Raw genomic sequence first — 13,584 nt, 5'->3', positions numbered from 1 at the left:
TTACGCCTATGGGATGTCCCCACTTTTCACAAAAACAAACCTGCACACACACACACACAAACACACACACACACACACACACACACACACACAATGGCTTCCATGTTTTATGGGGACATTTCATAGGCACAATGATTTTTTATACTGTACAAACTGTATTTTCTATCCCCTTACCCCTAAACCTATCCATCACCCAAAACTTTCTGCAGTTTTAGATTTTCAAAAAAATTAATTCTGTATGATTTATTAGCTTGTTTCCTCATGGGGACCAAAACAATGCCCCCACAAGATCAAACTTTACTGCTATTACTTTACTTGTGGGGACATTTGGTCCCCATAATGTAGGGAATACCAGGTACACACACACACTCACACAAAAGTCAGCACCTGTTCTGTACTTTATGTTCTTTTGAGACTCTTTGTAGCAGCTGCATATAACTTATTTATTCACAAAACCTGGTATATATGGCTATTTATTGCACAGCCCCCTGGAATACTTTGTTCTGATTGGTCAATTGCAGAATTCAGTGATCTAATAATTCTGATATTGAGTTCTTGAGAAAATCACAATTTAATTATAGTTATAAAACTTTTTTTTGCATTGCAGCTACATATCAAATAATTACCTACCATATGCTCCCTGTCTGTAGATTATCTTTTGTGAGGTTTTGATCGTCAGGATACATTTGGTGTGAATGCTTTTTGATCTAAACCGATCTGAATAATGAATGAAAAGAGGTCCATCTGCCCATCACGTCAAGACAAGACAACCACACCAAGGTTACCCTGGTGAATGTCTTGAAAAAATCGGTGAGAATCAAGTCTTTGACATGCTCTTGAGAAAAGGTTAAAAGAAAGAAAATCACCCCTTCTTTAGTGTTGAAAGCTTTGCTGGAGATCTGTGCCGTGGGAATATATAACGGTTATACTCTTAATACAGCATGTCAAGAGACTTCTCTTTTGGAAAATGGTAACTCCTTTAGATGGAGCTCATCACCCGTTTTATTTGAAAGAGTTTCTAGAGTGCATTGAGATGTTTCTGGGGTATGTTGCCCTTGTGAAACAGCAGGACTGTCAAGAGAACTTTTCTGCTTTTGAGGGCATGTGTTTGCAAGACTCTCTGATAACTTAATCTTATGTCGAGCCGTGTTTAAGCCTGGATTTGGATTTTGTTGGAGAAAAACTGCAGGAAAGAATTATCACAAATGCTGTCTTCAATATCTCAGCTGTTTCTACTACAGCACTGGAGGAAATAGAGAGCGGTGACTTTTTGCTTAAAATTATGTGAAATATAAAAAAACTTTTTATTTCAGCTAGTTGCCAAGGCAGCATTTCTCATTTTCAGTTAGTTTAACTTGATGTACCAAAATAAATTTAATCACAACTCTCTCTCTGCCTCTCTCTGATATTACCATTTTAAATCTTATACTATTTTTTTTATAAATAAATTAAAAATGAAAATACTAAAAACTAGAAGCTATTTTTAGACAGCGATTTAATTTAGGCATTACAACATTATAATATGAAAAATGGATATTTATTTTTAGATTTTATATATCATTTAAGTGCTATTAAATTATTAGTATGGAATGTACAGACTGTAAGAAACCATTAGTCAAGCAGTGACTATATGACAATAGAATGAGGGTCATCCCATTATACATTTACAAATTTGAGGCATTTAGCATGACCGTGTTTGTATGAGTGAGCGTTTGTGTATGTCTTTTCTTTCAGCTTTCTGTTTATTTGTTTGCTCTCTCTTCATTCAGTGTGTCAGACTCTGTTCCATGTTTCGTGTGTGTCCTGCTCCCCATGTGCCTTCCCATGCCCTTATTTGGTTTGTTTCCTGTTCCTCCCCTGATTAAGTTGATTTCTTCCCAGGTGTGTCCCTTGATGTGTCATGGCTCCCAGGTGTGTCTCGTCATCCCCTCCTCCTGTGTGTGTGTATATAAAGTGTTCCCAGTCCCTAGTTCTCTGTCCGATGTTGAAGGTCTTCGTGTATACGTCTTCCTGAGTTCGTCTCCCTTGGTTCCTTCCTACGAATAAAGTCTTGTGTAAAGTATTCTCCAGCGTCTCCTCGTCCCTCGTGTGTGTGCACCCGTGACACAGTGTTAGTTTAGTACTTCATTTTCAGAGCTGTCAGATTTTGCATGCTTTTGAACTCTAATTTGATTATAAGCAAACAAAAATGTGCTGAATGCTTCGCTAACCCCCTTATCTAGCGGCAAACAGTAATTATTGTGCATTTGTTCTATTTGCCCTCTGAAGAATAACTAATTCTCTCAGCTGTAACTAAACATGTCTACGTGAACACAAAAGGGTGATGGGATATTTAAAACAATTTAATCTGCTTCTATACGGCTTTTTACTGTATGTCTTTGTTCCTTAAACTAGCCAATACAGGCATGTGTCTGGCGGGATGTTCAAAGTGCTTTTTGCTTTGCTAAGCATGTTTACTATATGGTTGTTTAAGGGTCCAAGTCCCTCCTTCAATGTAAACAGTTTCTAGTGAAATTCTTAGAAATAGACCATGTTTTTGTGTTCACATTTTTCCTAAAGGTAGAGTTGTAAACTTCAGCAGAGAAAAATAAGGGACACTCTCTGTTTCTTTATACCACAAGCCATTTGAGATTGAAGAAAACTGTTGGTGGCAGGTGACCACTTTGTAAAGAAAAATTAAATCCTGCAGAGTCACAGATTGTCTTTATATTGTCTTTATATTTCGCAATTTAAACACACACACACACACACACACAAACACAAACACACACATTGTGATGAACAGTGGGCCTATAACAAACTAAAAGTGTGAAAAGCATGAAGGTGCAAAAAAGCTCAGTCTGTTCTTTTCCTTTCTTTTCTTTTGTAGTATAACACCCAATATTAGAGATCTCACACATCTGTCTTCTTCAATTTGATTTCTATTCTAATATGTCATTTTTGGCATTGATGCTTGAATGTGAAACTGATCAAATCTGAAATGCTGAAGCCATATCTCCGCTTCATGCTAAAGTACGGAACGGACTGCATTAAACAGAACTGCATAATACAGAATTCAATTCTGTTTTCTTAAATAGTATACATTTAGTATTTTTGTGGATGGTTGGTAATATATTATATTAACATTTTAAAATGTTTGGAGTCTATGTTATTGTAAGGTACATCATTTGAGGAAAAAAATTTACTGGTGTAAAATATTATAAATACTTTTATAAATATTTTTATTATATAAATATATAATATTAGCTAGCTAGCTAGCTAGATTATACAATATTAGAAAAAGATAAATAGAGTATAAAATATTTTAATTAAATGTAATGAAAATCATAATTGAATAATTAAATTGAATAATAAATGTAATAAAAAATTTGAGTTTCAAGATGCAGCTTCATTTATTTTTGTTTCAAGTAATTTATTAAATTATTATTTTAATTACATTTAATTTCAAAATATTTTAATAAAATATTTTAGAGTTTGAAAATGCAGCTTTGTTTATTTTTTGTTTAAAGTAATTTATTAAATTATTTTTATTACATTTAATTAAAACATATTTTAATTAAACTTCTGGAGTTTAAAATGCAGTTTTATTTATTAATTTTTTGATTAAATGTAATAAAATAATAATTTAATAAATTACTTTTAAAACATGTTTAATTTAAAAATAAAAAAATATTTTAATTAAAAATTCTGGACTTTGAAAATGCATTTTTATTTCTTTAATTAAATGTAATGAAAACAATAACTGAATAAATTAAATTAAAAATAAATTAAACTGCATGTTCAAACTCCAGGATATTAGACTTTGGTCAATTTTTTATGTTTATTTCGGTGCATCACTAGAATAAGTGTGTGTTGAATGTTAGACATTGTGTCTTTATTTGGCAAATAACGTTTCTCATGTCTTATATAAGCCCTGGAGTTTGCACAGTTCAGGTAACACAGACTGATGATTCTATCAATAATGTTTGTCCTTTCCGTTTCACAAATCGTACTTTTCCTGCTTTAAGTTCTTTTGAGCAAGCTATAGTCCTTCACAGAGAGATTTCCTGGTCGCAAGGCACTTTTAAAGTGGTGTGTGTTTGTGTGTGTGTGTGTGTGTATGTTTCCCGTTCCCTTGAGAATCTTCTGCCTCCACTTTATGGAAATGTCACTGATCACCCTGTCTCTTCTGCTGCGTGAATCTGTGTGATGTGTGTATGCGCGTACGTGTGAGTGTGTGTGGACAGCTTGTGCCGGAGTTCACTGAAATGTTTGTGTGTGTTTGATGTGTAAATGTCACTGATCACCCCATTTCTTCCACCTGATTACCCATGCTTGCTTCTACCTGTCTGTGTGCTCAGATCTTCTCTGTGGGTAACTGTATCCTAAGGCCAGAGGAAAAGACTGGTGCATTATGGGTGGGGGGGTCACTTAACTCCCCAAAACTGTATGACTGTGCTGGGAGCGCATGTGGCTGTCACACCGTCTCATTATACAGGAACCACAAAAAAGGTCAGATCACAGGGTGCTATGATCCTCACATTGTGTATTTGGGTCTGGAAGAAATACAGTTTTGCCTCATTAAGTTCGGCACCAAGCTCCTTTCATGTGAGATGAATGCAGTAATCGTCCATCGGTTAAGGATTAAAGGTGTTAGCGCAAAGTTTCAGTCCCAAACAATGATAGTAACTGGAGAGTTATTAGTTATCATTTAGTGATGCTTTATAACTATTAATGTTATTCTTGCTAATCAGTCATTGACAAATAAGAGTGTCCATGATAAAAAAGGAAAATCTTTTAATCTAGCTCGTCAAGATGTTTTTAAAAATGAAACTGAATGCATGAATTATCTTTGTCTTCTCATAAATCGGTCTATTTATCTATTGACTTTTTCCCTGCATGTTGGTTGCAACAGTGTTATTTTAGTACCACTGAAATACTATTGTCGTGTTTTTGTTTTTTTTTGTTAAATTTTTTATGTGTTTTTGTTATTTTGAATTTGTTTTTTTTATATGTCTGTATAGTTTTATTAAGTTTTAATTTATTTGGTTTAAGTTACTTAAACTACAGAGAGAAAATGGTTGCCTTGGCAATTAGTTGAAATAAAGTTATTTATAAATAATGTTTTTTATTATTTATAGTAATTAGTTATTAGTTATTTATGAATAAAAATATTTGTAAAAAAAATACCAAATTATTTATATATACAATATTGTCAAACTACTGGAGATGTTCTTTTCAAGAATTTACTTTTTATTATTTTTGGTTATTAATTATTACTTTTTATGAATTTATTTTTGAATCTATTTTTTTAATTTGTATTTTTTATATTTATTTTTAACTTTATGTTGCCCCTAAAAATGATACAATTAATTTGAATTTGATTTTTTTTGTAGTATTAAAATATTAAATTTAAAGTGTAACTTTATGGACATGAATGGCTGCTAGTTTTGCATGGGCAAACATCACTCACAGTTTTTTTAAATGTAAAAATCTTGTTAATACTTCACATTTCTATTCTGTCGTCTTTGTGCATTTAAGCAAAGCTCTTAGTGGCTCCAGGAGGGCTGTTTCTGCAATTAGTCTTTTTTTGGATGAAAGCGTTTGCTAAATGTTGAGTAATTTACTAACAAGTGTGATGGGAGCCACTGAGGCATTGGCCTTTAGCTTCACAAGAACTGACTGAAGTCATTTTATCCAGCTGAGATTGTATGAGCAACATCTAGGTGCTTTCTGAGATACCTTCTTTTGCCTAAATCCTAAGGCAGCATGTACTGTATACATATATAGCATACATATATAGCATTTCCAGGACACATTCCGATGAGCTGTGAATAAATACATCAATTGTGGATGTAGTGGAGTAAATAATTTTAAATGTAGTTTACATTTTGCAAAGACTTAAATAATTAAGCGGTTGAGATTTGCTATATACTATACGTCAGTATACTTTTACTGTATGTCCAACTTTATATAAAGAGCTGGGCGATAATATAGTTGACATTTTGTGACAATATAAACAATCAAGCAGTTGATATTTGCTGTACAGTATACATTGCTTTACGTTAGTATACTATATGTATAGATATACAGTATATACCCAACTTTGTATATTGAGCTTTGTGATATTATATTTTACATTTTGCAACAAAATTGTATTGGCTGAATTTTCAATGTTTTATTTCTAATGTGTTTTTTTTTTCTTAACAAAGTAGTATGGACTTATAATATCAGCTATTTATTGGTTAATAATCGTCATGTTAAAATCATAAATGGAAATGTTTTACTGATATTTTCCAGAATTTCTAAAAAGTATCAACAAAAATAGTTTTCAAATTTAAGATCAAATATTATATAAAACTATTGAATGTTTTACTCAAGTATCACATTGTTAGCTTAACCACATGCTGGAGTCAATGTTGTTAAATGCTATCATCAAATTCTGTTGGAATCAATTGTAAGTTGTCTTTTGTGTGTGCTTCACGTCAGTAATGCTCTTTTGCTGCTTCTTGAAAAGCATTCTAAAATGACCACTGCTTTATGCAACAGAACTTACAGTGAATGTATGTCTTGTGAATGTACAATCAGTTTAATATGACCAAAGACCACATGGAATGTTTGTATCTTTATAACTTACAATATTCATATAGTGTGAAATAACTGTGCAATACTGACATGAAGGTGACTTATTTTTTTTTGACAAATATGAGTCTTTCCTTTCACATTAACTGGGTGTCTAGGGGTGTAAGTGTGTATTTGCAGATTTTCTCAGAATTATATTCCATATTTATTATGGCCTAAATGTTTTTGCTATAGCCCAAGGACTGTTGGTTGATCCTTGAAAAGTGTAAACAGTACAAAGTCGCTATGAAAGCTTTGTTTCCTCTTCCTTCGATTCTTTTTCATTTGAGCATCCTGACTTTATATATGGTTCACAATTTTGGGGTTAGTAAGATTTTTTGGTGGAGAAATATATACTTTTATTCAGCAAGGAGGCATTCAATTGATAAAAAGTGACAGTAAAGCATTTTACACTGTTACAAAAAAAATAAAAAAATAAATCAAATCAGCAAAATCAATTAAAAAAATCAAATCAGCGTTGCATCACAAGAATAAATTACATTTTAAAATATATTAAGATATTAAACAGTTATTTTAATCTGTAATAATATTTCACAATATTACTGTTTTTACTGTATGTTTTACTATATTTTTGATAAACTGAATGCAGTTTTAAAAAACAATAGAAAAATCTAATTTGTGTTGTGTGTGTGTGTGTATACAGTGCCCTTCATTAATATTGGCACCCTTGGTAAATATGAGCAAAGGTGGCTGTGAAAATAAATCTGCATAGTTTATACTTTTGATCTTTTATAAAAAATTTACAAAATTCTAACCTATCATTGAAGTAAAACAATGGAAAGTTGGGGGGAGAATCTCATTATGAAATTAAAGTTTTTTTTCTCTATTTCATGTTGGCCACAATTATTGGCACCCAGTTATTGCAACGTCCTTTTCCCAAGATAACAGCTCTGAGTTTTCTCCTATAATGTCTGATGAGTTTGGAGGACACCTGACAAGAGATCAGAGACCATTCCTTCATCCAGAATCTCTCCAGATCCTTCAGATTCCCAGCTTCATGTTGGTGCTTCTTCTCTTCAGTTCACCCCACTCTTTTTCTGTAGAGTTCAAGTCAGGGAACTGGGATGGCTTTGCAGAAGCTTCATTTTGTGCTCAGAGACACATTTTTGTGTTGATTTTGATGGGGTTTTTTTTGGATCGTTGTCCTGATGGAAGATTCAACCATGGCCCATTATAAGATTTCTAGCAGAGTCAGTCAGGTTTAGATTTGAAGAGTTCAGATTAGGGATGTCAACGATTAATCGATGATCGATTAATTGTCGATGAGAGATGCAATCGATTAAAGCTATCATGGTCGATTAAGTCGTTTAATTTTGGGCTGCGTGTGGCTCATGCGCAAAACACGTGCGAGCGGCTGTGATTGATGGTGACGGTATATAAATGCATCATCATTCATTCATAATGTACAAATTAAGCTTTTAATGTGATTTAAACTTTAAAAGTACATTAAAATAGAAACAACACAGTTCTTTCTTCTAAAATTAGCATTTTTATCAGGCTCCTATGTTTAGGTTCAGTAATTTTACTTTAATGGCAATGTATAGGTCTTTTTCTATGCCATTAAAGTGAAATAACTGAACATAAACACAGGAGCCTGATACAAATGCTCATTTTAGAGGACAGTTTTTGACGGCACTTAGAGGCTTTTGCATCTTAACTCTTCTTTTTTTTTTATCTGTTGGTATTTGATGGAATCCATGATGCCATGTATCTGAACAAGATGTCCAGGACCTCTGGCAGAAAAATAGGCCCACAACATTAAAGATCCAGCGGTATATTTAACTGTGGGCATGGGGTACTTTTTATCCCTGTTGCACCAAACCCATCTGGTGGGTTTGCTGCCAAAAAGCTCTATTTTTTTAGTGAGTTCTCCAGCTGTGATCCTTGGAGAGTCTTTGGCCACTCAAACTCCTCAACCTCCTTACCGTGCATTATTACGATATAGACACACGTCCTCTTCCAGGCAGATTTGTAATATCTTTAGTTGATTGGAACTTCTTTATTATTGCTCTGATGGTGGAAATGCAGATTGTCAATGCTTTAGCTCTTTTCTTAAAGCCACTTTCTTTTTTGCGAAGCTCAACAATCTTGTTCTGCACATCAGAACTATATTCTTTGGTTTTTACTCCTTGTGATGGATGATTAAGGGAATTTGGCCTTTGTGTTCCCTCCTATTTATATTCCTGTGAAACAGGAAGTCATGGCTGGACAATTTAATGCTCCTAGTCACCCTGGTGTGCTAAAAACTGTAAATATGTCACAGCCGCCTTTGCTCATATTTACCAAGGGTGCCAATATTAGTGGAATTTCATAAGAGAATAAGAGATATATTTTTTCCTCATATAATGAGATGTCATTTAAATGTGTACTCAAGCACAGTTATCTGTCTCGAAATGGCCAAATATTTGCTGATGAATCAGCCTGAGTGATATATTTGTCATTAATCACAGTAGTATTTGGCCACTATGGTGAGACTGGACTGTTTCAAATATCATGCTCAGCACTTTATTCTTACACTCAGAGTGTGCTTTCATTCATGCATCATAATTAGCTATCTTTGCAATTTTAGATTAGTTTAACTGTTAATTATATCAAAATTAAGCATGGGTTTTCATTCTGTTATTGATGTTCTCTTTACAGACATCGCTCCGTACTTTAAAACCGAGGCAGGGGGTGCACAGACACACCTGGAGGGGAACAGACTCGTGCTCACCTGTCTGGCTGAGGGTAGCTGGCCGCTGGAGTTCAAATGGATGAGAAACAGCACAGACATCACTAAATACACACCAGAGTACAGGTAATAATTAACACATACGCTTTGCTGTCTGCACGCTTAGACATAAATATTTCATTGATTTGATTGAGTTGTTTCCATGTCTTATCAAAAACAATGCAACAGGGACAGTCCTTCTGAGGCAAGATCATGAATAACACTAATATGGGCTTTAGTATGCGATCTTTGGCAAGATGTTCCAGATCATAAAGGCTGCATAAAACAGCAAAACATAACATCCCCAATCCACAAATCCCAAATTTTGATTCCATGGGATTTTTAAAGTAGTTTGTTGCACTATTTTGGTTTAAGTAACCATTATCTTATTTTGCACCCATGTAACGAGTTCATTGGATTCTGTGTTGAAGATTGTACTGCACAAAATAGTGCTACAGTATAAAAAAATAATATAGACAGTGCTGTGTCCTTTGGGATCTCATTTGTCCTGTTCCCTTCTTTGGCCTTTTTCTCACGTCTGGTCATCCATCTTTGACCCCTCGTATTTCTGAGACATTATTATTACAGTGACCTTTGAGTTGTGTATAATAAGATAAGAAATGGTGTATAATAAGAACAGTGTTACAAGATGAGCAATGAGGTCTATTTTCATTCATTTTTTTAAAAAGCTAAAAAATTTGACTTTAAAGGGATAGTTCACCCAAAAAAGAAAATTTGGTCATCATTTACTCATCCCTATGAACCTGTATGAATTTCTTTTTAATGCTGAACACAAAAGAAGATATTTTGGAGAATGTGTAAAACCAAACAGTTGATGGTAGCCATTGACTTCCGTAGTATTTTTTGCCATACTATGGAAGTCAGTGGCCGGCTACCATTAATTGTTTGGCTGAAATGTTGCCATGAAAACAGTAATAATTGCCTCATGTTGTTCTAAACAGGGTTATCATAATTATCTACTAAAACTAATACTATTAAAACCATTTTTGTTAATTGAAATAAAAACAAAGCTGAAATAAAATAAAATAAAATATATGTATAAAATGAAAAAAAAGAATGTACCAAAAAAAAAAAAAACTGAAATAAAAAATAAATTGAAACTAAATATTAATATTTAAGAGAAACAAAAACTAATGCACATGACAAAAACATATAACAAACTGGTTGCACTTTATTTTACAGTATGTGCACTTACTTGTACTTACAGTGTACTTACCTATGAAAGTACTTATTAATATCAGGTAACTACATGGGTTAGGGTTAGGTTTAGGGGTAGGTTCAGGGTTTGTACCTAGATATTACCCAGTTATTGTAATTAATATAGCAAGTACATAGTATGCACATGTGGAACAGGACTGTAAAACAAAGTGCCACCAACAAACTAACTAAAAATTCAACTAAAACGAATAAAAAAACAACAACTGAAAAATACTATTAAAAATACTAATTCTTGATCTTTCTTCTGTTTCTATCTCATCTTGACAGTAGCATTGAAATTAAATTTTTGTCAGTGTTCCTCTGAATCTTTAACTTACGTTTGAGATGTCTGTAAAACCGACAGAGTGTTGAGTTTTTTATCAGTGCAGCTGATTCCACATTCAGTCCATGTGAACCATCAGTTCTGCATTAAACACCGTCATCTGTTAAAACTGAATCAACACAGATTTGAGCAGCTCTGACCCTGTGGGCTTGTAATCTTTCTTGTTAAACAGCACACACTCGCATCCATCTGCTCATAAATCCAAGCACTTGTTAGCGTCCACTTTCAAACTTCTTGTCTGTTTAATTTAACTGTTTATTGTACAGGTTGAGAAAATCATGTTGTACAGATGACACATATTTGACTGTGATATTCAAGTGCCAAGTCTTGAGTAGTGTTCAAAATAGCAAAGTACCCTACTACTCATACTATTTCTGCGGTTTATACTATAGTGTGGTGAACAGTATGCAAAATAAGAGAATACTGTGTGGTTGGTATACTTTTTTCCCACAATGCAATGCACTTAATTTGACCTTTTAATTACAGTGTGATGAATGAACTGCCGTAATATGCGTAAAAGTATGTATTTTTTTTTATATTTCCTCCTTGGCACATTATTGGATCAAACTGCCAGCAGTCAATGCATCAGTGGATTAAAGAAACTTAATAACTGGAAGTGACTCACTGAATTAAACATACAGTGAGGTTATGATGAGACAACAATGTAGTACACTACTGTTTGAAGCATTTATCATTGCATAATGCGCTCTGTTTCTCACTCAAAAAGACGTAGTATGCAATATAGTGTGTACTGCACAGCTAGAACATCAAGTAAGCACTATGTAAATACCAGATCTCTTGCTCTCTTCCAGGTACACGATTACATCGTTAAAGCGTGAGGATGCAGGTGTATATCAGTGCGCGGTGAGGAATAGGATGGGAGCGCTGATCCAGACAAGAGCTGATGTTCGCGTGGCTTGTAAGTACATGTGTATGCTGTTCGAAAGGGAGTCCGGGAGGCTGAAGCACAAATGGATTTCACACATCACCACACTCACCTAGAGCACACACATATGCATGTAGCACAGGAGTCCCTGTGGATGAACTAAAAGTGACATTCAGGAAACACTCCAGTAAATTCTAAATAAGGTGTCACTCCAGTACACTTTATTTGCTGTTTGAAATAAGCCAGGTGTATGGGACACATATTCACATATACAAGTATATTACAGCAAAAGTCACAAAAAGCCATGTGGTACAGTGATTTTACAATGGTTAAGGAATGTTGGAGTGTCTTAGAAGTTTTTGACTGTGAAGAAATCTTTCTACTGCACAAGCTTAAGTTTGTTATACTAATACAATGAAAGCAAAGTGCTGCAGGTTCACTGTATTTCCACATTTGTCACATAATAATAAAAAGAACATTAATAATAATAATAATAATAATGTATCTTACATGAGAAAAACAGTATTACAAATATTATTATTAATTATTAATACTACTAATTCACATCTATTATTATTATTATTAATATTATTTTCAATTGAATAATAATAATACTAATTGTATGTGTGTATGTATATATAATGAACAGTATATATATATATATATATATTATTATTATATATTATATAGTATATAATAAGTATATATATAGTACACACACACACACATATATATAGACTTTATATATATAATATATATATATATATATATATATATATATACAGTATATATATATATATATATATATATATATATATATATATATATACATTGTTGTCATATAAAAATAATTATAGTCATAGTAATAATGAGATTCTAACTAACGTTGATCCAAAAATGCACTTTCAAGTCCAGTTACAATGTGAATGCAATGAGAACAGGGTTCTTTTTCATTCAGTTTATTTTAGATCTACTTTAAAGAGGTTGAAAATTGATTTTGAGAGCTTCTGTCTCAGAGTGATTTCATAGCATCTGATTCTTTTAAATTTTGATGTCACCAACAGAGCAACAGAATTCTGAGATGTTAAATGTGCATGTTTTTTTTCTTTTGACTAAATTGCACCTCCCAACTACCTCTCCATCTCTCTCTCTCTTTGTCTATTTCTTTCTTTCTCTTAGACATGGATAACTTTGCTGAACTGGAACAGAGAAAAACGGTCTCTCAGGCAAGGGCCGCTGTCTTGAATCCTCCCGCTGTGACCAGTTACCCTCGCCCTCAGGTCACATGGTTCAGAGACGGCTTCAAGATCATGCCAAACCATCGAGTGTAAGTTGCCATTTTGACATTTATGAGACATGTTCTGTAAAAAGTTCAATGGATATTGACAGACACCAGCTCTAATTTATTCTTTAAATGGTTTTGTCTAAAAAAATTACACTAATGCCATCATTTACTGACTTCTGTCATTTGTTTTTCCAACCCTGTATGACTTTCTTTAATAAAATATTTGTCTTTTTGATGAATTTCTGACCACTCTTTTCAATAGATTTAGAGTAAATGAGAACTGGAGCTGCCAAGCTCCAAAATAATAAAAGAGCTCCATAAAGTATCATAAAATATGACTCATGTGAGGAACAGACCAAAATTTAAGTTGGCATTCTCTGAAAGTCATTTTTTAAAATATCTATTTTTGTTTTCCACAGGAGAAAGTAAGTCATACAGGTTGTGAACATCATGACAGTGTCTAAATGATGACAGAATTTGAATTTTTAAATGAAGTAATTATGTGAAAGATCAATATATAT

At 33.2% G+C, this 13,584-nt stretch overlaps 1 protein-coding gene across 1 annotated transcript in view; it reads left to right on the top strand.

Annotated features, from left to right (window-relative positions):
• LOC107758881 (protein sidekick-1-like) overlaps positions 1–13,109 on the top strand; it is an 88,997-nt gene extending 75,888 nt beyond the window's left edge. The window contains exons 2-4 of the mRNA XM_016576711.1: positions 9,262–9,418; positions 11,705–11,811; positions 12,958–13,109. Of these exons, the coding sequence (XP_016432197.1) occupies positions 9,262–9,418; positions 11,705–11,811; positions 12,958–13,109 (416 nt within the window). The remainder of the gene's footprint in view (positions 1–9,261; positions 9,419–11,704; positions 11,812–12,957) is intronic.
• The last annotated feature ends 475 nt before the right edge of the window (positions 13,110–13,584 follow it).

The sequence above is a fragment of the Sinocyclocheilus rhinocerous genome, unplaced genomic scaffold (genome assembly GCF_001515625.1).
Source record: "Sinocyclocheilus rhinocerous isolate Xijiao unplaced genomic scaffold, SAMN03320098_v1.1 scaffold1435, whole genome shotgun sequence".
Taxonomy (NCBI): Eukaryota; Metazoa; Chordata; class Actinopteri; order Cypriniformes; family Cyprinidae; genus Sinocyclocheilus; species Sinocyclocheilus rhinocerous.
The sequence above is the reverse complement of the archived record's forward strand: the minus strand, read 5'-3'. Positions and strand labels throughout refer to the sequence as shown.